At 39.6% G+C, this 23046-nt stretch overlaps 1 protein-coding gene across 3 annotated transcripts in view; it reads left to right on the top strand.

Moving 5' to 3' along the window:
* FUT9 (fucosyltransferase 9) overlaps positions 1–21906 on the top strand; it is a 107069-nt gene extending 85163 nt beyond the window's left edge. For all 3 annotated transcript variants that reach the window (XM_074581098.1, XM_074581097.1, XM_074581096.1), the window contains one exon: positions 19244–21906. In XM_074581098.1, coding sequence (XP_074437199.1) covers positions 19244–20331 — 1088 coding nt within the window. In that variant the 3' untranslated portion in view covers positions 20332–21906. The remainder of the gene's footprint in view (positions 1–19243) is intronic.
* Positions 21907–23046: the final 1140 nt, after the last annotated feature.

Raw genomic sequence — 23046 nt, 5'->3', positions numbered from 1 at the left:
TCAGCTGGATGTCGGGCCAGAGCAGGGCTCTGGAACAGGGATGCTGAGGAACATGGGGAAAAGTGACTTGGTGGTTCAGAGCAGCATCATTTGGTGGCAGCACTGTCACCTGCATCCAGAAGGTCTTCCAGAAGACCTGAGAAGCAGGGCAGGAAGGGAACACGGGTTAGAAGCAGAAAGCTGAACACAGCTGGAAGAACATAATGCCTCTAATCTAAACGAGGTATTTACCCAGTAATCTACATGAAGCCTGCAATCACAGGTCCAGAAAACATATGCAAAACACCAGTGTTATAACCAAATTCATGGGATTTTAATTCATGCTCATTAATAGGACGAAGGTTTCACCTGAAGGCATCAGTGATCTGGATCCTGCAGACATTTTTAATTCGGAGTGTCTGCTGCTGGGGAACAAAGAATAACTCCAGTAATGAATAATGAGCAGAGTGAGGCTGGTATGAAATGCATGTAAGATTAAGAAAGAAGTCTTCAGGAAATGTCAGAGATGCGTAATACATGCTGTACCATGCCTCCATGAAGGTAACTGTAGCACCCTTAGTCAAGTACACACTTGTAGGCTTAGAAATTAATTCTGCATAGCAAATAACACAGTAAAGCCATGGTTCTTCAAGTCCAAACAGATTTGAAATAACACAGTAGGACATGTATATAGAATAAAATGTCTTCAACAGACAAATAACACTATCAAGAAACTGCCTCTATTCTGCAACCTCTACTCTGGCAAGTCTGGAGGTCCTGCCTTTCCTGAACACACTTGAAGTCCTAAGGCTTCCAGTTCCTTATCTAGCATTAGTTGTCTGAGCACTGACAATCTTTCCCCTCTCTCAGAGAGGTAGAGTGCCAGAAAAAAAAAAAAATGCACCGCTTCCAGTTGCTTTCCTCCCAATCTTCTTATGGACCTTTATTCCAGCTGTTTCCATTTATGTAATAACTGTTGTTGGATTAACATGCTGGGCCCTATCAAGAACACTCAAAGTTCTGTTGATTTGCCTTAAAATAGGCAAATGCATAGAAAAGAGCAGAGGAATGCTCTGCTTCCTCTAAATGAAAAAAGAAGGACAGGAAAAGTGACAGTGGCAGTATTATTTGGTTAGTTCTATAAGCTGTTAGGATGTTGCTGCAGCTGCCATATTTCCCTAATTGTCGTTAATTCTGAGAAATGGAAGGGGTGTGACATTGCCCTAAAAAGCAACAAAGTAAACATGGGAACAGGGTCAGAGGTTGAAGAAAAAGGAACAGTAGAAGGGGGGAAAAAAAGAGAGAAGCAGTTAGAAGAGTGGGTTGAGGCTGTTCTCAGTAGGAATCATGAAGCTTTCACCATGGTCATGCTGTGAGTAGAGGTGACTAGTATAGGACGAGTGAGGAGACTGAACTTCTCATAAGGTATCACAGCAGCATTGTACATGTGCACGTTACAGGTGCAAGCCCTTTGAGACAGATCTTCGAGGTACCCTTTCCTAAAAGTTTAGGGGCAACTGGGAAGCATGGTGCTCCTCTGAGAGCTTGCTACTAGAGCAACAGTTGCTGGATTGTCTCCTACTGAAAATCACTCTGTCTGTATCAAGGTGAGATGTATTTCTTCCACCCTTGCTTTCCTTTAAAAGGTAATCCAGTTGTACAGCTCAGGAGAAAGATGTGATGCTGTTGTCATATCCCATCCTCACAGCATGTGACAGCATGTATGTCCTCCAGGCTTGGCAGAGGAGGAGAAATCTTCCAGCCATTAAGGTTATCATAAATTGATAGCTGGAATGATTTCTTGTCCTCTGCAAATTTGTGTGATGTTGAAAATGTTCTCATTTTTATCAAGGCAAAATTGAAATCTTTCAAACCATTCCCTCCCTAATGAGGTCCACTGGTATTAAAGCCACTATGGGCTTCCCTGAAAATTTGTTCAAAATCTGACAAAAAAATATCCCTGAGAAAAAGTTAACGAACCGGACATTCTCAAGATTTAAGTTCTTGTTTTGACAACCTGATAATGGACAAAAATATACATATATACATTAAACATTTTGCGATCAAGTCTCCTTGAACTTTCATGGATCAAAATTTAGTTTTATGCCCAATGCATAAGAATCCAAAATAATTTGAGAACCAATGTATTGAGAGAGAATAGGAAACAAAGGGCACTTAATTCACCTTGTCCAATGAAAATAATAAAGACATTTCCACCATAATTTATAGTTACTGTCCAAACCAGAGTTTGTCCTCCACTAGCAGCGAACAACGGTTTATAAACTGCAGGAATTTTTAAAAGAAACAAAAAATCTTTCCTGTGCATTTCAAACAATCATAGCAATGAAAACATTTCTATTGTTCTTAGGTTTTGTAAATCAAGGTATTCCAAACCTAAATGCTGTGCCACATTTGCCTGAACACTATCCCTTTTATGTAATTTCCCTTATATGTGGCAGTTAAATAAAACAGTGATGTAAAATCCCAGTGGAAAAATAAATCTAGGTAGAGCAATCATACCATCAATACATCAGCTCTGCAAAACTCTGTCTTGCTTCCTTGCACAAAATGACAATTTTAAGTATCTTTCCAGAAGTCTCCTGGGAGATTATCATATTTTATTCTCTATTTAGAAAAAAAAAAAAAGCAAAGATCTTTGAGAACCTATTAGAAGTCTCCTAGTGAAATACTTACAGTTCAGTTCAGCATTATACGCCAGCTTCAGAGAGGCTGAAATGTAATTTATTTCATTTTACTTTCATCAGCAAGTAAAGGTCATCCATCCAAAATCAGCTTTTCCGGATGCAAACATTTCATTTGTTATCATCTTAAATAACACAGAAGTGCAGTCAAATTCCAATATCTGTCAATCACACACAAGTTCTGTTAAGTAATCTTTTAATTTCTCTTTAAATGCCTACACCACGGACATTGAATAAATGCTTGCTTGGCATTCAAACAAACAGCTTAAAGCAGGAAGACTTTCCTTTAAACTGTAAGGCATTTTCTGAATATTTCATGAGTACCTGAAAAACTGTATTTTCCAGTTAATATTACATTATTTGGAATCTAGAAAAAGTATTCTGCATGTAGTTACACCTCTGAAAACCAAAAGTAACCCAATTTTTAAAAGGACACCTTTTAAACAGTCTTTCTCCTCATCTGTTGTATCAATTGCTAATAAAAGGTGTCATTGGGAGCTCACTAGGAACTACAACCAAGCACAGAAATAACTCACAGATACAGTAACTATGCTAATATACCATTAGGCACACGACTACTATGTCAGGTTATTTCTGTTCCTTTGGCGAATATACCAGGTCTTGGCATATTTTGCTGTTGAGAGTGAAAAAAAAAAAAGCATCAAGCAAGATTAATTATTCTTACGACTTTGTTGCCGTGGTCGTTGTCTGCATTAGTGATCTGCTTTGGACCCATATTGCAATTCTGAAACGGATTCCCGTACTGCTTCCCTTCACTGTCCGTTGGTCCAGTTCTTAAAGAGATTTAGGTGTGCGCAAACCATTTGCCTTTCCAAGAAGTAGTCAGAGGCTTTGTTTCAAAACTGCTCCAGAGCTTCATGAGGATATTCAGCTCCAAACCAAGGTGAGGGCTGGACCACCCTGGGGCCCTGCAGTGTGAACCCTACCTGCATTCAGCAGCAAGGCTTCCAAAACAGACAGAGCTCCTACAGCAGCCTGAAATGGTTCTTGGGCTTTATAAAGGGACATCCACTTTATAACATGCTATGTATGTTTCCCTCTTTGCTGCCAGCTGCCACCAGTAACGGCATCTTTTCTGTGCCACTCCTTCACCATCCAAGAAATAAAATCATGAATTCACTTCAAATACATGCTTGAACAGATTGACATAAGGTAGAAATGACTCATGGCTAGGTTTTCAACCTTTGATTTCTGACGAATATTTCTAGCTTCTAACAGTTTGAAACAAGATTTTTTTTTGTTCTAGTTGTTTAAAGGAAGCAAAATAAATTCAGTTAATATGTATATTACATACGGTGTATTTATCTAAACACACATTAGCTGCCACCTGCTGATTATCCCATAATGAACACCAAAGACTGAGTTACAAAATTCTCCCTTTTCATACATACTCATGCAATGCCTGCCTTGTTCTGACTTGGCCAAATTTTCTCTAGTGGCAAATCAGTCTGTGGGGCGAATAAAGCTCTGTGAAAGAAACCCTCTCTATTGCTGAAGGTCCCGCAATAGCAGCAGGTCAGTAAGAGACTGGTCCTACACAGAAGCTGAGTTCTGCTGAAGATACACTTCCCCAGCTAGTCTCAGCAGTGTTAAGGAAGCAAATTGGATGTGTGCACTCCGGTCATCCTCCTCTCATTCTCTCATGGAGAACAGAGCAAAACAACCACCTTATGAGTGCAGAATACTTCAAATAGAATAAATTCCCACATAGTCTACTTACATTTTAATCTTCCCTTTTGGCATTGCAGAGCATAATTTCAGAACAATAAATAACAAAAACAGATGCTGAGGTGTCGGGCATGACATAGGAACCTGAACAGAATAACTCAAAAATAAACAGAAGATATGTGGAAAGAACCTTTGAAAGTTTATTCTAAAATGTTCTTAGATGTTTTGTTGTTTGTTTTTTTTTTAAACAGACACATAAATCTTAGACCTTTGTATTGGCAGTTAAAATTAATCCACTAGAAATAGCTGGTTGAAAACAATTATCATATTTGTCATATTCATGACTCAAAACCTAAAAGCACAGAAAACTTGAAAGAAACTGACTGGTAATAAAAATGAAGCTGATAATGATTGCTGACACTGAAAATGGGAAAAAGGGACAGAATACGAATGAAAACTAAATTGGATTTTAAGAATCCTTTATCTTTAAAGCTTTCTATTCATATCAGCTATGTCAACAAACATGCTTGCTTGCTTATTTGGAAAGATTCTTGAGTAAATCCACACCATTCCCTCATGACATATTTCACCAGCATCCTAGTGTGAGCGACTGCCTTCTCTTCCTTGCCAGAGTTTTTCCAAAAGTCTAAAGGCAGATTTCCCATCTCCAGATATGTATACAGAGGTCTCATGCATCTCATGCTGTAAATAATCTTCAGAATTGTAGGATTCAGCCTTGCTGCTGTGCTTCTTGCTGAAGGAACTGTTTGAGAGCAATGCTTTCTTTCATGTCCTCTCTCATAAAAGGGTTAAGGTATATAAGAAAGAAAAAGATATTTTTTTTTCTCATATAATAATAATCCCCATCTCCACTTTCCGCCTTCTCTTCCCATCCACCCCTCGCCGGTTCGGTGCCTCAGTGAATTCCGTGCTCTGTTTCTCTCCCTCCTGTTTGCCAGTATGGCAGCAGTAGTCGCTCCATTGCCTTCTGCACCTGCTGGCTGTCACATTGCGAAGCGGTGGCACATCTTATTAGGAGCACTGCCTCTGCCCACATCCAGCAGGCTGGGCAGCAGTTTCCTATATATCCGTAAGCATATGTGTGCTTGTGTATAAACTTACATACATATAACTGTATGTAAGGGTATGGAAACAAAGAAATATAAAGCAGACCTGATAAGACACATTTCAGGGAATCTAAGAAACTAAGTGTGTTACAAATACCACATAAATGGTGTGTATTAATATATGTGTGTGTGTGCATATATATATGTAAGTATATATTTATATTTATAAAATGTTGCAGGTATGAAAACTGAGACACACTTGCAATAGGTGATTAAATCTTTCCTAAGGTTACAGATATCGTGTGTCAGTGTATACGTGTGTATGTGGGAGAGTGTTTATTATTTGTAACTTGTTCCAGTGTTTAGATTCCCTGAGCTCTGACTTACATCTGTCTTGCTGTCTCCTGAGTTGCCTTAGGTTTTTCATTTCTACGTTAACTTTAATCACAGAGGAATAGCTTTTGAGGTCTTTTTCTCACTCCTTACATCTTGCTGCAATCAACTGAAAGAACAAAACCCTAACCATACTGAAATTAATAGAAGGTTTTCCAGTGTTTCTGTGAGCAAGATTTCATCTCTGCTATTTCTTGTCTTTCAGCAAATCCAGCTTTGCTGACAGTTTCGACTATAGTTCTGAAAAAGGGTTGTGGTTTTTCTTATTGTACAGATCAAGGGGTCATTGACTTAAATCTGATTAAATCTTCTGTTTCCCGTTACTAACTTACTACAATCAAGAAGATTAGGATGTGTTTTCAGAAATTTGAAACAAAGATACATGGCAGAGATATCTGATCTGAATAAACATATGACTAGTTTCTGGTGACATTTGTTTGAAAGAAAATATTCTATCCCACAGACTCAACTGTTTTGATGTAAATTGAAGTCACCATTGTCAAATATCTGTTAAAATCTTTATGATATTGTAGGAATCACTTTATCATTCTTGGACTTCATTTCCACCCCTTCTTTACTCCCCATAAAGCAGTTTCAGTAATAATTTTCTGGCTGTGCTGTGATAAAAACTTAATTAATGCTTGTAAAAGTCCAAAAGATTCTTTAAGGGAAGGCATTTCAGGAGTGGAATTATTGTTATTACTAAAGCAGCATTTTATTTTGCTTGTATTGTACTTTTAATTTGTAGATTTTAGAGCATTTTATTAAAGGAGGGAAAATGTCATTAGTCTCATGCTATAGGTGTTGAAAATGAGATGGAAAGTGATTAACACTTAAATTAACACAATTTAAATTCAACACAACTAAACTCAAGTTAAGCTGGTAGAACAGCCGGGAAGTCCTCCTACCACGTTGTTCTCTGCCCCATATATGATGCTTGGCAGGCACCAGTAGGGTCTAATTGCCCTGGCAAAACTGTGCTGTCCTTCATCAAACCAAGATACTGGTCAGTAAGATCAAGATTTCCTAACTTTATTATTATTGCTTTTGATTTTGCCCCCTTTATGACAACTTATGATACATATATCCTGGCAGAAATCCCATTTAATTTGGCAGGGAGGGAAACTTTGTAGTATTTTCCCCTTTGTTTTTGTGTGACATCTGACTGCATGCGCTCATGCAGACCAAAGGCTGCACTCAGAAACCAGCTTGTGCATCGAGCATTAGCAAGGCTGGCTGTTAGCCCAAAAGCCTCGTTAGGGAGCCTAGACCACCTACCTAACACGGGAAATTAGTTAGGCACCTAAGGGTGGGGGGACACAGCACAAGCAGTGGAAGAGGCTGCCCAGATAAGAACGGGAATGTGTCTTCCTCCATCCCTCACCAAGGTACATCCAGTGCTCTGAAGGAGTGGGTCATTCTCTGGATTCAGTGCTGGGAATCGTCCCTTGAGATCAGGGAGCTGGCCCTTTTCTTTTATGAAGAATCAGGGAATTATACCTTTTGAAACACAGCCAGAGGAGGATTCACTCAGAATACAGATTGGGGTTTGTGATCTTTCCTACAAAGCAGATTCAAACCACCTCTGCCACCTTCCCTTTACAAGGTTGTAAACTGCACAGGGAAGGAAGCTGATTCCACCTTCTAGTGCTGCAGATGTGCCCCTGGGCATAAATCATAAGGGAGTCAATAGGCAAGAGACAGAAAGAGGTCAAGGGAAAATGGTAGTGTCTCGATTAGCAGCTAAGGCACCAATAAGGAGGAAAGGATTCTTCGCCTCTAGTCCTAAAGCTCTTCACATGTTTTAAAATCGACAGCCATTGTCACCTAAGAGCTAGGACATCTTTAAGGAAAGGGAAATATCTAGGTCTGAATCACTTCAGGCTGAAGTAGGATTCATATCTAATAGGCCATAGCTTCAATTGCTTCATAAAGGGACATCATCCTATGCCTGTTTCTTTAAAATCAGATAAACGAAAAGCAGCTGCTACCACTGCATTTAAGATGGAGTCTGCTCTTGTAAGCACATCTGCATCCTCAGGGCTGAGAGCTGGGGGAACAGCTAGTTTATCGATTTTGAGTGGCCCTTCCCTGTGAAGAATGAGCCCCTTCTGGGGATGAGCTGGCACCAGGCTGCTAAGTGCACAGGAGCCTGAAAGGCAGAGGGACAGGGAGAGCTTATGCATGACCAGCGTTAAGAGACAAATGAACAGAGGTTTTTCAGGGTTGTCAGTTTCGGAGCCAGAAACCAGCATTTCCCTTGATCTCTACTAGAAGTGCCTGTTTCTGGTTTGGGGGCACCTCAGGATTTGGGGTAGCCTAATCAACCAGGGGCTCAGGTCTCTCTCACCATCAAATTAGTCCTACCCACATTTATTAAGCTGTGTTAACTGCAAGGATTCCCAGACTGCAGCGAAGGCAACTGCCTGCCATCATTTTTCTTTACAGCAATGTCCTTAAAGCAGAGGAATATAGAATTAAATAGAGTGCTGCTGACCTCATATCCAGCTTCCTTTTTTACCCTTTTCCAATTTATTTCCCTTGCTCTCTCTCTTTTTCTTTGTATTTCCTCCTAGCTATTTCTGATGACTTTCTTTAGAAAGTTACTTTCTGAGTAAGATGGCTATATAAAGTCTTCTTATTTAGTAGGAAAAAATGAAAACTCCTTTCTCCTGTTTAAATACCTCGTTTTAATATGTACAGTAGGGTTGTACCAGAGAAAGACTATGGGCCGCAAACGTTAAGATGGGAAAAAGACTGCTTGGATAACTGTATTTCCAAGATATCGTAAATAATTTTACATTAAATTGTTACTGTAGTAGTAAAAATTTTATTAATTCGTTATGGAATTTCTGCTCTAATAAGAGTAGAATAATGTATGACAGTAAAATCCAGTAACTGAACATCAGAATTAACTGCTTTAACTTACGCTGCAAATATTTAACTTCTCTTAACAAGCATAAAAGGAAGACAATAAGCTAAGGAATAGCAAATAACATCAGTCTTTTCAAATGAAGATCTCTGCAGTAACTAGTGATCTGCCTTGTACAGTGTACAGTCAACAGCATCTGTGAATATTCTTCATTCCTGTACTCTAACCTTGAGAGTTGCTCTCAGAGGTATCGGTGCATATGTTAACCCAGACAGTAAGTAGTAACAAGAAAACATCATCTTAGAACATGTAGGTGTTTGTAACTACTGGAGGATTTTTTTCAGACTATTTTTCCTTCATCCCATTCCTCTTATGTATTCGCTATTTCTTGACTGAAGGATTTAATTTTTTTTCTTTTCTACAGAAAATGTCTTTTCAGTGACTTTTTGTTAAGCTTTGTATTTCTCAACTTGTTATACTAGTAGTTAAAGCTCTCTGCTCTTCCTTTTGTTATGTACACAAAGAGACACTCAAAGAAATTAACCACTGGTTTCTCTCAACGGAGAGTTTATTTTCTCAGAGGAATTGTGCAGTTTGAGAGGTTTAGGGATTGTTATATATATACTATCTAAACTTCTGTTTAAAATATGCTCTCATTCTTGCTATTGAATGTTTTAGGTTTGGGGGATTAAGTTTTTGTTTCTGTCTTTGTAGTATGGATTTACTTAGTATGGATTTTGCTCTTTCTTCCTGTGCATGAGTAAGAACCCACCTGGGCTGGACTCTTAAAAGTCTTCTGTTCTTGTTTTCAGTGTCCGAACTTGGCTAATCTTTATAGTGACTTACTAATTTGTTTGCTCCAGCAGGACAAAGTACTTAATTTAAGAGTCTTGTCTTATAATCACCTTGTACTTTATACCTACCAACCTCTTTCTTTAAAATGTTTAGGACTACCAACACAAGTCACCTTGAAACACAAGTCACCCTTGGGCACAAACTTGAGCATAGGAAGTTCCACCTAAACATGAGAAGGAGCTTCTTTACTTTGAGGGTGGCAGAGCACTGGAACAGGCTGCCCAGAGAGGTGGTGGAGTCTCCATCTCTGGAGACATTCAAAACCCGCCTGGACACGTTCCTGTGCAACCTGCTCTAGGTGACCCTGCTCTGGCAGGGGGCTGGACTAGATGATCTCCATAGGTCCCTTCCAACCCCTGCCATTCTGTGAGTCTGTGAAAACATAGCGGTTGGTGCACAATGGGAAAATTATTTGTGTTTTTCTTCCATTTTGCCAATTGTCCATTAATTTAGTGCTCATGTCCTTACACCCACAAGTGCTCTACATTATATCACTTACTTGAATTGCACTTTTCCCAGGTGGGAAGATAAGCAACCACCATTTTTGGCACTCAGTACTTCATGATATGAAGGATTTGTAGTCTCTATACACAGACTCTAACCTGAAGCTTTGAGTCACTGGTGCTCTTTTATGAAAGCTAGAGTAGTGAGCAGCTGTGCTCAAGTCATTTAGACAACAACTAACAGAACCTGGATAAGGACTCTTGGCCATCATGAGTCCTGTTGACCAACACTTAGTTACTTCTTTGTTCAGAATAGTCAAGAAATACAATTCAGTTGGCTGGATTTCTAAAACAAACATCCATCCTTCCACCCTGTGAGGGGAAAAAAAAAAAAAAGAAAAGTCTTATTTGCAAAGAATATGGACATATTTCCAAAAAATAGCCCTATAAACCATCACCCCTCTTCTCCAGTTTCCTTTTGACTGTACTGATAAATACCATTCTCCCTTTCAGCCACAGAGCGTATTGCACTTCAGTTCCTTGCTTTTCTCTCTAGGGTAGTTGCTGTCTCTCTGGTAGCTAGTATCCATAGCACTTAAGACTTTGCAAATTAAAGCAAGAACATTGACCTGCATCCTAAAAAAACCCACAGTTACATCAGTACAGATCCCAAACCCAGAGGTATAATGAGTTTCTTAAAGAAAAGGTGCTAGGCAGGCAGAGAAGTGAAATGTTAAGTAGAGATCAGATTATGAGGATTTTATGGTATTTTTTAGAGGCCTCTCAGGCTTTCTTTCTAGGCTACAGAGCTGTCTCAGGAGTTATGCTGCCGCTGGCAGAATCCTCCAGATCTATGCAGTTGTATCTGCAAAAAGAGCAACATTCAGTCCCAATTAAAATTTTTGAGCTTGCCTATGCAGCAAGATTCAGCAATGTAACTACTGCACACAACCTCTAATCATATCTACACAAACAGCTGGTGCTTAGAGCTCCAAAAGTCTTGCTTTGCCACGGAATTAATGTCCCCTACAGTAAAAGTTCAGTATTATAAGCAGGCATCCTCTGCTCTTTCCTGTTTCTGATTTGGCTGCCTTGCATGGGGAGGTATTTTTACATTGTACTAGGGAACTATATACTAGGGAGTCAGCCAGAAGCAACTGTGGTTCTGGGATATGGAGTTTAGCACACATGCATAGCAAAGCCTATAATTCTTCTCCTACCACTTCATGGTCCATCTCTGTTTGGCTTAGCCCACACCATTTTCACAGCTACGGTGAGTTTACTAGGGCTTTCTGGTGGGCTGGTGGCCATTACAAATACATAGCTTGTGCAGGTACGTTATTCATATTTCAGCTGGTCAGCTGCAGTTTTACAAGCCAGCCACAAAGCTACTGAAGAGCTCTTTCTGCAGTTCTGGCAGAATCAGAGAGAACAGCAGTTTGCTGTCCCCAAACCACATGGAAAGAAGGGTGAAAGAGACCACTTGCTTCTGGAGCGACTTTTCTTTGATCAGCTTCATTTCGTGCAGAGCCTTTTCAGAGCTTTTTGAAAGAAGTGTGGACTGGCTTGTGCTTCATAGCTAGGATGAGCTTTATCTTCAGGAAGATAAAAAGCACTTTCCTGGCAAGGCAGATACAGTTTGCTACTAAGCCACAGTGGTGAAGAGCTCCCTTTTCTGTAGCTAGCACAGCATGGAAAGCCACAACCCCTTTCACAGAACGCTATCAGTCATAAACTAGCTGTGATGTGGACAAGCCAACGTGGAAGTTAAGGTAAAAAAGGTCCCACCTCTGCATGTTACCAAGGCTGGCAATGCTGCTGAGGTTTCTGATAGCGTTGCATGCATGTATTTTCCAGCTGTGCCAGGGAGGGAATGGAGAGTACTCATGTTCCCTTTGAGACAAACCTAAAAGCTCATAATCAGAATGCAACACAGCTGCAGTGTGAAGTGGGGTGTCCTGACAGTAATGCCAGATTGTCTGGAAAAGTTCCTTGCTGATAGGATTCTCTTTTTTTTTTTTTTTATCTGTGTCAGTGTGGGTGGAGGTAGGGTCACTGCAGTATGAACAGCAGTGCTGTAGCCATTTCTCTCTGTTATTCTGAGAGACTCTGTGTCCCTGGCTAATGCCTTTTTCTGTACAGTTGGATCGCAGAAAGGAACCACTGAGCTGTTGCCTAAGCAGCTGGAGAGTGACAGTGTGTGACTGCCTTGGGGAGAAGGAGAGGATAGATGACAATCAGGGGAAGGCTGGGGGCTGCTGAGCCATAGCAGCACGCTGTGTGTTGCACAGCAATTGAGAGAAGGGAGCCGAGAATAGGGTTTTCCTCAGCAAGGCCTGAGGGGACAAGATTCAGAGATTCTCAAAAAAGCAGCAGTACCCCAGCTAGCAATTGACAGGAAGCTTTATGTTTTGCCTTTGAAAATAGGGACTTCTTGGTTGTACGTGCAATTTTTCAGTTTGCTTCACCTTTTCACTGCGTACAGTATGGCTGTTTCATAGTTTGCAAGACAACTTTCAAGATGGGGGATTGTTTTATTCATTTATTCAGCAATTCTTTGCAGTTTTAGACTGTCAGCTTGTGTTTTTATTAGGTGCATTTTACAAGAATCTGTGTTTAATATTATCACTGAGCACCAGGCTGGAAGGAATCAAGTGAGGTCATTTAGCCCAGCCCCAGGACCCAGGGGCAGAATCTGATCTCTCCTTGCTTAGCGGTGCTTGTCTAACCTGTTCTTAACAGTCTCCAGCAATAGGTTCAGCACCATCCCTAAGCAATCTATCTTAATGGCTACCTGTCCTGAGGGTGCTCTTAGATCATTTTTCTAAAACTGTTCAAAATAAAAATTGCCACTGTTGAATAAAATGATTCTATACTGTTCTCAAAAGTGCAAATACACAAAACTGGAATCTGAGGAACTGAACAAATAACCCGAAAACAAAGGAGGTGGAGAGGGGAAGAAAAAGAACGTTGCAAACACTGGAATAAAAATATGCAGTCTGAGATTAGCAGCTAATTCAGCTTTCAGCCTTTAACTGTATGCAGTTCTGTTGAGCCTTTTCATACTAGGCTGCTTTCAGAAATCTGTGGGACAGGCATGGAAAGGCGTGGAAGCAAGCCCGTGTTTGGATAGTGGGGGGAAAAAATCCTCCATTCCAGTTGCAACAGAGGAGGCATAACTGGGAGCGGTGAAAGTTAATTCCAATAAAAAGCGGCATTTTTCAGTCTCAGAACGCTAAAGCAAAAGCAGTCTGGGGTACGTCCACACAGCAGTGACTTGGAGATAAGAAGTCACACTCAGGCTATCCTGAGGCAATAGGTTTTCTTTTAATACTGCAGGTGAAAAAGTTTCAGCTAATTGGAAGCGTGGTCTAAGAAAACACAGCTCTTATCACAAATGCAGATATGCCATGACCGAGGCTTGTGAAACATGCCAGAGGACAGAGAGAGCAATTTCAAATGAGCCTTTTTTCTAACAATAACAGTTGTTTGCTTGTGATTCCTATCAGTTCCTACCGCATTTGACCGTCCTTTTAATAGTCTTAATATATAAATATATAAATAGTTTTAATAGAGTATCTACCTAGCAAGCTGTCTGCTTCTAAATGGGCCTACTACCACTTATACCTCTGCTTTCCTCAGTGTCCTTGTGCTTCTCAATCTTAATCAGTCTTCTGTGCCAGAAATGCCCAGTTTGACCCCAGGAGTGATCCTCAGAGACTATCTTGATGTTGTTAAGTATTCCTTCTTGAGTTATCCTGAGACCGAGTGATGATGAAGACGAGTTAGCCCTGAACACTTACGAATTTTAAGATGAGAAAAGTAACAAGTGATTTTTTTATTGATTATTCAGTGTCCATGACTTCAAAAATCTTTGCTTCAGCTTAATTTTAAAATACTGTCCTTTTCTTTTGGAAAATCTCAGTACTAGACTAGGAGAATGAAAGTTATACCTCTGGAAAGAGTGATATATTTTGAGGTACTGACAAAACCTTGAGAGCATACCAGAGAAACTGGTGTAAAGATATACCAGCGAAATGGGCATTGGATTAATGACCAAAAAGGTTACATTTTCTCCCTCCTGCAGTGTTGCATAACCAGAAAATGATTGGAATGATTGAGAAGTCATTGTTGTAATGAAGTCATGATAAAACAGTTACCATAAAATTCCATTTTATTTCCTAGTGAACATGACAAAATAGATATATTTTTGCAAGCCTTGCCTGGTGTACTTGGGGTTAACATTGCCGGTACCCTGTCTCCCTGTTTGTGCTGCTACTAAATGGAGCGGCTTACGGATGGAATGCCAAGTTTTGCACTTAAAAAGGAGCCTTGCTAAGTTTTGTACTGAGAAAAATGGTCTTGTATTGATGAAATACTATACTTGCAACTTGGAAAAAAAGCACCCAGAAAATACTTGCTATACCACAACACTCTGAAATGTACTTTATAACAAAACTATCAAAAGTACCAAATTCTTCCAGTTGGCAAAAGTCTCAGTAAACACATTTCTTTGACTAAGTTTTCTTTTCAGAGTCTGGCATGCCAGAGATTGATGGGGGAGGGGATCTGCGAAAAGGAAATTTGTGCTTCTGTGGTGGAAGGAAAACCATGAAAGAGGAAGGGTGAGCTAAGGTTACTTGGCTGGATGTCTTGTAACAAATGTCTCCTTAGCATCACCTTTACAGTAAGAATCACAGCAGAAGATTGATGGTTATCTCATCTCGGGCACAGAAGGGAAGAAGGAAATAGATAAATATGAAAAATATTCCACACTTCGGAGAATATTGTGAAAAAGAAAAATCCATTAATTCTAGTGCACAAACAAAAAAATACAAGCTGCTTCTTAAGAAAATAGTATTTGTCAAGAAGTGCTTACCACACTCCTTCACTGTGCTGCTGCCTGACCGTGTACAGAACTCAGTCCCAAAAGCCACAAAGGCAGAATCTGCTGGTCTGGTCCATAGGTTCTTCAATCTGCTTTATGGAGCACAGAAGTTATTGCTTCTGAGGTTAGCACTTCATCCTGAAAAATTACTGCTGTTCCCAGCGCATATCTTAATAGTTACTACTGGATTACCACAAAAGGGAATAGAAAGATAGGATTCCGTGGCAAAATCCTGTCCAGCTCCTTGGGGTATATGTAAGTGGTATTTTTAGAAGTCTGCTCAGGTCTTCTGCCTCCTTGCAAGCCTCTCATTCCAGGTTTTAATGGGCGTTTCTTTTACAAACATTTTCCAACATCCCATTAGTAACAGGTTCAAAGTGAAGTATCCTAGTGGATGTACGAGTCTGTGTAATAAACAGTTAGTTCTCTGAATCCTCAGGATGAAAAACTAAAAAGGACTATCCTGGCTGTAGGTTAGCGTTTTGGTGAAAGGCAAAACCTAAGATCCATGATCCTGGAGCAGAAGGGGGCACATGAGCTCACAGGGCAGGAAACCAATGTAAGGAAACAGATCTGGAAGGGATAAAATAGCTAAACTCATCTGTTTAGTGTTGTGAGATGCTAATACTGTTATTCTGGGTAGCAGAAACAGCAAGTGTTTATTCTCACATTGGCATTACTATTCAAAAGCTTCCTACACAAATACAACACCGTGGACACACTAGAATTTCAAGCAGAGAACAGAATACATAATATCTGGTCATTTCCTATGTAGCAAGAATTGCCATGTGATGATGCAGCATTTTTTATTAGTTGGCAGAATAGCTTAGTGTAAAAATAATTCATATCAGAGAGGCTTGTGTCAAAGGGCTTTTAACTGGAGGGCAACTAAGTTACAAGGCACAATGTTAAGGTCCTTTTCTGATTTCTCATCCATTTCAATCCCTAGAAAATTAACAGTCTCTGTGAACAGACACCTTTCCCAACCTATTGTTCAAACTCAGCTTGTGTTATCTGTTCAGCGAAAAGTTATACCTACTCTGCCTGTTGGTTTCAATAACACAGAAACGAAGAACAGAGTTACACGAAGATCGGCTCAGCCTCTTGTTTTTTCCCTTGAGCTTCATCTCCTAGAGCTGCTCAACCTAAATCCCTTCTTCCTCGGAGACCCCGTTCTGACTTTCACTGTGGTAAGGCAGGGAAGCAGCCGTCTGCTCTCATGGGTCATCAACTCCCCTCTAGACATATTTCCGGTAAAAATCAACATAGGCTGAAAAAGCCCAGTGTGATGTTGCTGCTGTAAAACCACAGATTTCTTTCAGAGGAATTTAAACTGATCAGGGTAAGTGGAAAAGCCATGGACACAACAGTTCCTCCCCTTAACGCCCTCCAGGATCACTTGCTAAAAGCAGAGAGGACCTGCTAAACTGCGTCCAAAAGAAAGGGGCCGAGACAAAAGAGTCGGACTCAACATACCACTATATTTTATACAACTGTATTGTGTGTCCGTGCTCAGGCACTGGCAGCAGGGGGTCTGCAGGGGCGGCCTCTGTGAGGAGAGGCCGGGGCTGCCCCGGGCCGGACACAGCCGGTTCCAGCCCGTGCCAATGGACCCCACCCCAGGGCAGGGCTGAGGCCCACAGCAAAGATGGCGGCGCCTCAGGGAAAGCGCATTTAAGAAAGGGACAGGCAGTGACAAACACAGGAATAAAAATGTGAAAAACAACCCTGTAAGCACCGAGGTCAGAGAAGGAGGGGGTGGTCCAGGTACTGGAGCAGAGATTCCCCTGCAGCTCACTGAGGACCGTGGTGGAGCAGATATCCACACTGCAGCCTGGGGGCGACCCCACAGCAGAGCAGGGGAAAATGCCCTGAAGGAACTGCACCCCATGGACAGCCCATGCAGGAGCAGAGGGTTTTTTTGCTGAAGGGGCTGCATCCCATGGGAAGGACTCATGTTGGAGCAGGGGAAAAGTGTGAGGAGGAAGGAGCAGCCAAGAGGAACCATTGTGGACTGACAGCAAACCCCCATTCCCCATCCCTCTGTGCTGTTCGGGGGCAGGGAAGAGGTAGAGGAGTCAGGAATGAAGGAGAGAGTTAAACCTGGGAAGAAGTTGGCTGGGGGAAGGTATTAATTTAACTTTTGTCTTTGTTTCTCGCTATCCAAATTGGTTTTAATTGGCAATAAATTACATTCATTTTTGCCAAGGTGAGTCTGTGCCCGTGACAGTAATTGGTGAGTGATCTCCCTGTCCTTTCCTCAACCCATGAGATTTGTATCCTTTTTTCTCCCCCGGTTTGCTGAGGAGGGGGACTGAGAGAGTGGCTGGGTGGACGTCTGATAACCAACCATGGTTAACCCACCACAATAACTAAAACCAGAATTAAGACCATCTACCTTCCCAAAACAAGAGAGACATTGAGACAAATTCCTTTTTCCTCGAGATACGATATTAGAGTAAAGCTAAGCATGACATTCCCTCGTTTTTCCTTTCCTCAACAATGAACGTGAAAACATTTTTGTTGTAACTGTAGTGTTACACTCACACGTTAGCTTTTACACTCACAAAGCAGCAAAGTTATGTTGCATTAATGGACCTCTGAATCACATTCTACCATGTCTTCATTCTGAATTTAACTACTTATTTCACAGGTTAGAGGAGATGAGCTAAGAAATTGGCTTAAAAGGCTTGAAATTCCCTTTCTGCTTTCTATGAATTTATTTTTTGATATATTTATATATGTTATATATTTTATGTATGTATTTAGGGGTGGGATTTTTTTAGAAAAATTTGTGAAGATGGCTAGCAAACATAACAAACCCTCAAATAATTGAAAAATATGCAGAAGAAGAAAGACAGACAAATTTTATAGTCATTGAAATGCACAGCAGAATTACCCTTCCAGAGCAGGCCAGCACATTCAGAAAATTCTTTTTGGTAACTAACTTCCACTCCTTTTTCCTTGTATGTCATACTGCTCTTTACGTGGTTAACTTTTTATTTTTAGAACACCTCTGAGTTTCAGGGCTACTTTCAGGAGCAAATGTTAGCAATAAGTAATCCCTAACTTTGCTAGGTTTCACAAGAATCACATGGAAGAGAACTTCTGGAAAGAGAATCATCACTTCTGTCAGGAAGAAACAACCAGAAAGAGGACAAAGGAGACTATAGGAACTCCTCACCCCTTTTTCCCCATGGAAAAAATGGTACCTCACAAAGATCATAGAATCATAGAATTGATTCCAGTCCTTCGGGTTGGAAGGGACATTTAAAGGTCATCTGGTCCAACGCCCCTGAAGTAAGCAGGGACATCTTCAACTAGATCAGGTTGCTCAGAGCCCCGTCGAACCTGACCTTGAATGTTTCCAGGGATGGGGCATCTACCACCCCTCTGGGCAGCCTGTTCCAGTGTTTCACCACCCTCCTCAGCACAAAAAATATCTTCCTTCTATCCAGTCTAAGTCTAATGTGTTTTAATGTAAAGCCATTACCCCTTATCCTATCACAACAGGCCCTGCTAAAAAGTTTGTCCTCATCTTTCTTAAGCCCTCTTTAGGTACTGAAAGGCTGCAATAAGGCCTCCCCGGAGCCTTCTCTTTTAAGATGCAGCATATCTGTACTTTTCCTAATTTTTAACACAGGGCTGTGGCATAAAAACATAATCAATCATTTAAGGACATCTTTTTACTCATTTTTCTTTATGTAGTAACTACATGAGGCTCTATATGGAGGAGCTGAGAACCTCTATTGCTGCTTTCCTTCCCTAGGTATTTTAGAAGTCCTCTGGAGAAGGCATGAATGTTCATCCCCACATAGCCATCAGGCATGAACTAGTTTTATAACAATCTTACTGATTACAGAATTAAAAGTTCCAGTACCTTCCTTTTTCATTCCTTTAATCCTATAACCTCCACACATATATATACACTCAGATATGAATGGACCGAATCTGCAGCATGTTTTCCTTTACACAGACAAAAGGACAGAATCAAAGAGTAATTTTATCTGTTTTGGGTGTCTTAAACTCTAGGCGTAGGATCTAGGCAAAAGGACTTTTCAACATATATACTGATTTATATCAAGTATGAGATGCATTAAGATCCTTCATTTAATTTATGTTAATTAGTTGTTATTGTGAAGAGAAGAACAGCATTATCCAATACTTTGTCATAAATAGCATGCAAGAACCCATGCCCTCTCCACTCAAAGGAAATTTCTCAGGTTGCAGCTCAGTGATATTGAAGTTCTACCCATTTTGTTGTCTGATGTCTGCTTGCTTTAACAGGACACATATCTGTAATTTAATACCTGATGTTATTTTCTCTCTTTCTCTTCCTCTCTTTTTTTTCTCAGAACAAATTATGACATCGACATCTAAAGGAATTTTCCGGCCATTTTTTATTATCTTCATTGTCCTTGGTTGTTTCATGGCATTTATACTAATTTATATCAAACCAACAAATAGCTGGATCTCTGGTCCTATAGAATCAGCCAGCTCAGTTTTGAAAATGAAGAGCTTCTTTTCTTCCAAAACGGATAATCTTAACGAGACTACTGTTTTGATCTGGGTTTGGCCATTTGGTCAGACATTCGATCTAACATCCTGCCAAACAATGTTCAATATCCATGGGTGCCATCTGACTATTGACCGCTCACTATATAACAGGTCCCATGCTGTTCTCATTCATCACAGGGACATTAGCTGGGATCTGACTAATTTACCTCAGCAAGCCAGGCCACCATTCCAGAAATGGATTTGGATGAACTTGGAGTCTCCAACTCATACTCCACAAAAGAGTGGCATTGAACACCTCTTTAACCTGACCCTGACTTATCGGCGTGATTCAGATATTCAGGTGCCTTATGGCTTCATGATGGTCGGTACAAGTTCCTTTACATTTGAAGTGCCAAGTAAGGAAAACTTGGTCTGTTGGGTTGTAAGTAATTGGAACCCTGAGCACGCTCGAGTCAAGTATTACAATGAGCTTAGCAAATACATTGAAATCCATACCTATGGACAAGCCTTTGGAGACTACGTCAATGATAAGAACTTGATTCCAACTATCTCCACCTGCAAATTCTACCTTTCCTTTGAAAATTCAATCCACAAAGATTACATTACTGAGAAACTTTACAATGCTCTTCTGGCCGGATCAGTACCAGTTGTACTGGGCCCTTCCAGAGAAAACTATGAGAATTACATTCCAGCAGACTCTTTCATACACGTGGAAGATTTTCTCTCCCCAAGAGAGCTGGCAGAATATCTTCTGATGCTTGACAAAAACAACAAGATGTACCTTAGTTATTTCAACTGGAAGAAGGATTTCTCAGTGCATCTTCCTAGGTTCTGGGAATCACACGCATGTCTTGCTTGTGATCATGTGAAAAGACACCAGGAATACAAGTCCATTGGAAATTTAGAAACATGGTTCTGGAATTAATTTGTGTGTGTGTGCGTGTGCGTGTGCACTTTTTTGAAGAAGCCAGAAGAAACTTTGGTCCAAGTGGAGAGGAAAGGAAAAGAGGAAAAAAAAAAAGAAGAAAAAGAGAAAAAAAAAAAAAAAAACAGAAGGAAAAGAGAACCTTATGTCATGGTTTATCAGCTGTCCTCTTTTGGCTATCCTATTTATATTTTGTAAAAGATTTAAAGGATCATCATCAGCAGTAATCAATACTCAGTTTTAAATTACAATGCACATACTAATTATGTGCATTGAAAAATATTTGATTGTTTACTATAATTTTTAAACAAGGTTTTCCACATTTTCTGTGAAATATGTCCCCGTTGTACATTTAAAGTAGTCATTTTTAACACTTCTTTTTTCTTTATTTCTAACATTACATTTACTGTTTAACCTCTTTGGAAAAGCAGGACACAAGTTTTAAATGCCAGAGAGAATTTTAAGAACATAATTTGCTGTTCCAGTCTGAAATGTGTGTAATATTTAAAAGACAGTAAATTTTTTTATGGTTCATCTTACATTTTAAGAACACAGTAAAGTTCAATACCTACCATTATTCCAGTGTGATCAATTGCATCCCTTTTGAAGGGTGATGAACCTAGAAATACAGTTTTTAAAAGGTATTACAATTGTAGACAGTCTTTGTTTCTAAAAATAAGATGTTTCTTAACCAATAAGTCTATTAAATTACTTTAGCATTATATCTTTTCTTACCCTTAGAAGAATGAAGAAGTCAGATGTAGAAAAGATGAACAACCTTAGTGACCAAAGCCCAGATTCATCCAATTTTTTAGTGTATTTAAATGTAGCATGTCCTTAAGTCTCATTGTGTCTCAAGTATTGTTTACAGGAACCAGGGTTGTAAGTGGTGTTATACTGATACAGAGATAAACAGATTTTTAACACAGGCATTTGATTACATCAGCCTCCTGCACTGAAATCAGCTGGTATAATGGATTTTTATAAATAGCTTGTTGAGAAAATTTAGCTATTTCTCTCCTATAATTTCTTGAATAGTTGTGACTTTGTCCTCAATTCTGTAAAGATCTGTTGAACTGTAATTGTATCTGGAAAATTTGTTGTGGCTTACAAATGTGGAACAAAATGACCAAACTTTATTTTCTGAAAGAAATATGCTGAAATTCAGTAAATAAGTTATCAGGCTGGCATATTCAACCATTCAAGTTATTAAGCTAATGAGTTTTGTTTTTTGAAAATATTTTATGTGAAAGATATAAACGAATGCACTCTTGCACTCTTAAGAGCAGCAGTTGCTATCAAACTTTAAATATATACATAGGTTCCTAAGTATTAAATTTGCTCTGATAGCAAATACAAAAATGGGGATGATTGTCATGATTGTTTAAAATGTCTGCTTTTAACACGTCATTTGATTTTATTACTTTTTTCTTTCAGCTGTCTTAAATATCTGATTGCCCTATATATTCATACGTACAAGGTTGGTTTAATGACATAAATGTATGGATATCTTTTGGTATCAAGTGAAAGCCAATCAGCTTGGTTTTTCAGGTCAAAAAGTTACAAATCACACCTTCTACGAAAAAAAAAAAAGTTTAACTGGAAAAACTTCAGCTTATGTGATGTGTAAGACCTTGATCAAGGAAAGTAGTTGATCAAGTACTTAAGATTAAACTTGCAGACAACAACGTTGCTGAAATAAGAGAATAAGGGATAAGCAATGATAAACATTTAACAAAAGATAAGGTCATTTGTCAGATACCTTTTTTTACCCCAGGCTGGAATAGAAACACAGAAGGTTGTAAGACTATTGTAGTTACATTTCTAGAACAGGAAACTCCAAGGAAAGGTTATAGGCTTCAAAAGCTGTTTTCTGATCAGATATTTATTTATACTATTTATTGCTGTCCTTAAAAACTAGTTGGCAATATACTGTGAACCTCCTAACCTCACCAGCATTCCAGAACGAAACAAGATGAGCTTACTTTGCAAATTAATGCAATATAAAGAAACACAGTCTTATAAAAACAAAGTCCTGACATGGATGTAATGTGAGTAGTATTTCTATCATTTTGAAGGCAAGTGGCTACTGCCTACAGTCTGTCCTATAGGACATCGTACTTTTTGTTTTCAGGAGGCTATGAAATTCTCAGTCACTGAATATGCCACTGCTTCGGCTGGATAATCTGATGCCCTTGATGCTGGAATTTGGAAGTTCTTTACATTGATCTCAGTGGAAGTACATTCACCTATTGGTAAACGTGCACAGTCCCTTATTTCATTCCTCATTTCAATAGTGGGAGTTGTGCTGTGTGTTACAAGGCCTTATGTCAAATCAGACTGGTTTCTTGGCATCAAGATTCAGACGATAACTTCTTATGTTAATAACAAGTAAGCACAATAATAAGACTTGTTACTATAATTCTCAATCAGTGTATATACAGGAAAGTTTTTAAATATAAACTAAATTTTAAGCCTGTAAGTAATGGCATTACCTCTGTGAGTACTGGATACAGTCAGCATGGCTAATCTTGTGCTGAATTTTAAGTGATTTGAAAGTCTTTTGCAGGAACTGGAAAGAGAGTTATTCTCTTCATAAAAGGCTTGTATACTTTGCATTCAGGATGAATTGCTAAAATTGTGTTAAAGATTAATAAAACAGTAGACAAATCTAATGCAGATGGAAATGACCAAAAATCATGACAAAATCCTAAA

Source organism: Larus michahellis, chromosome 3 (assembly GCF_964199755.1).
Source record: "Larus michahellis chromosome 3, bLarMic1.1, whole genome shotgun sequence".
NCBI classification, from domain to species: Eukaryota; Metazoa; Chordata; class Aves; order Charadriiformes; family Laridae; genus Larus; species Larus michahellis.
The sequence above is the reverse complement of the archived record's forward strand: the minus strand, read 5'-3'. Positions and strand labels throughout refer to the sequence as shown.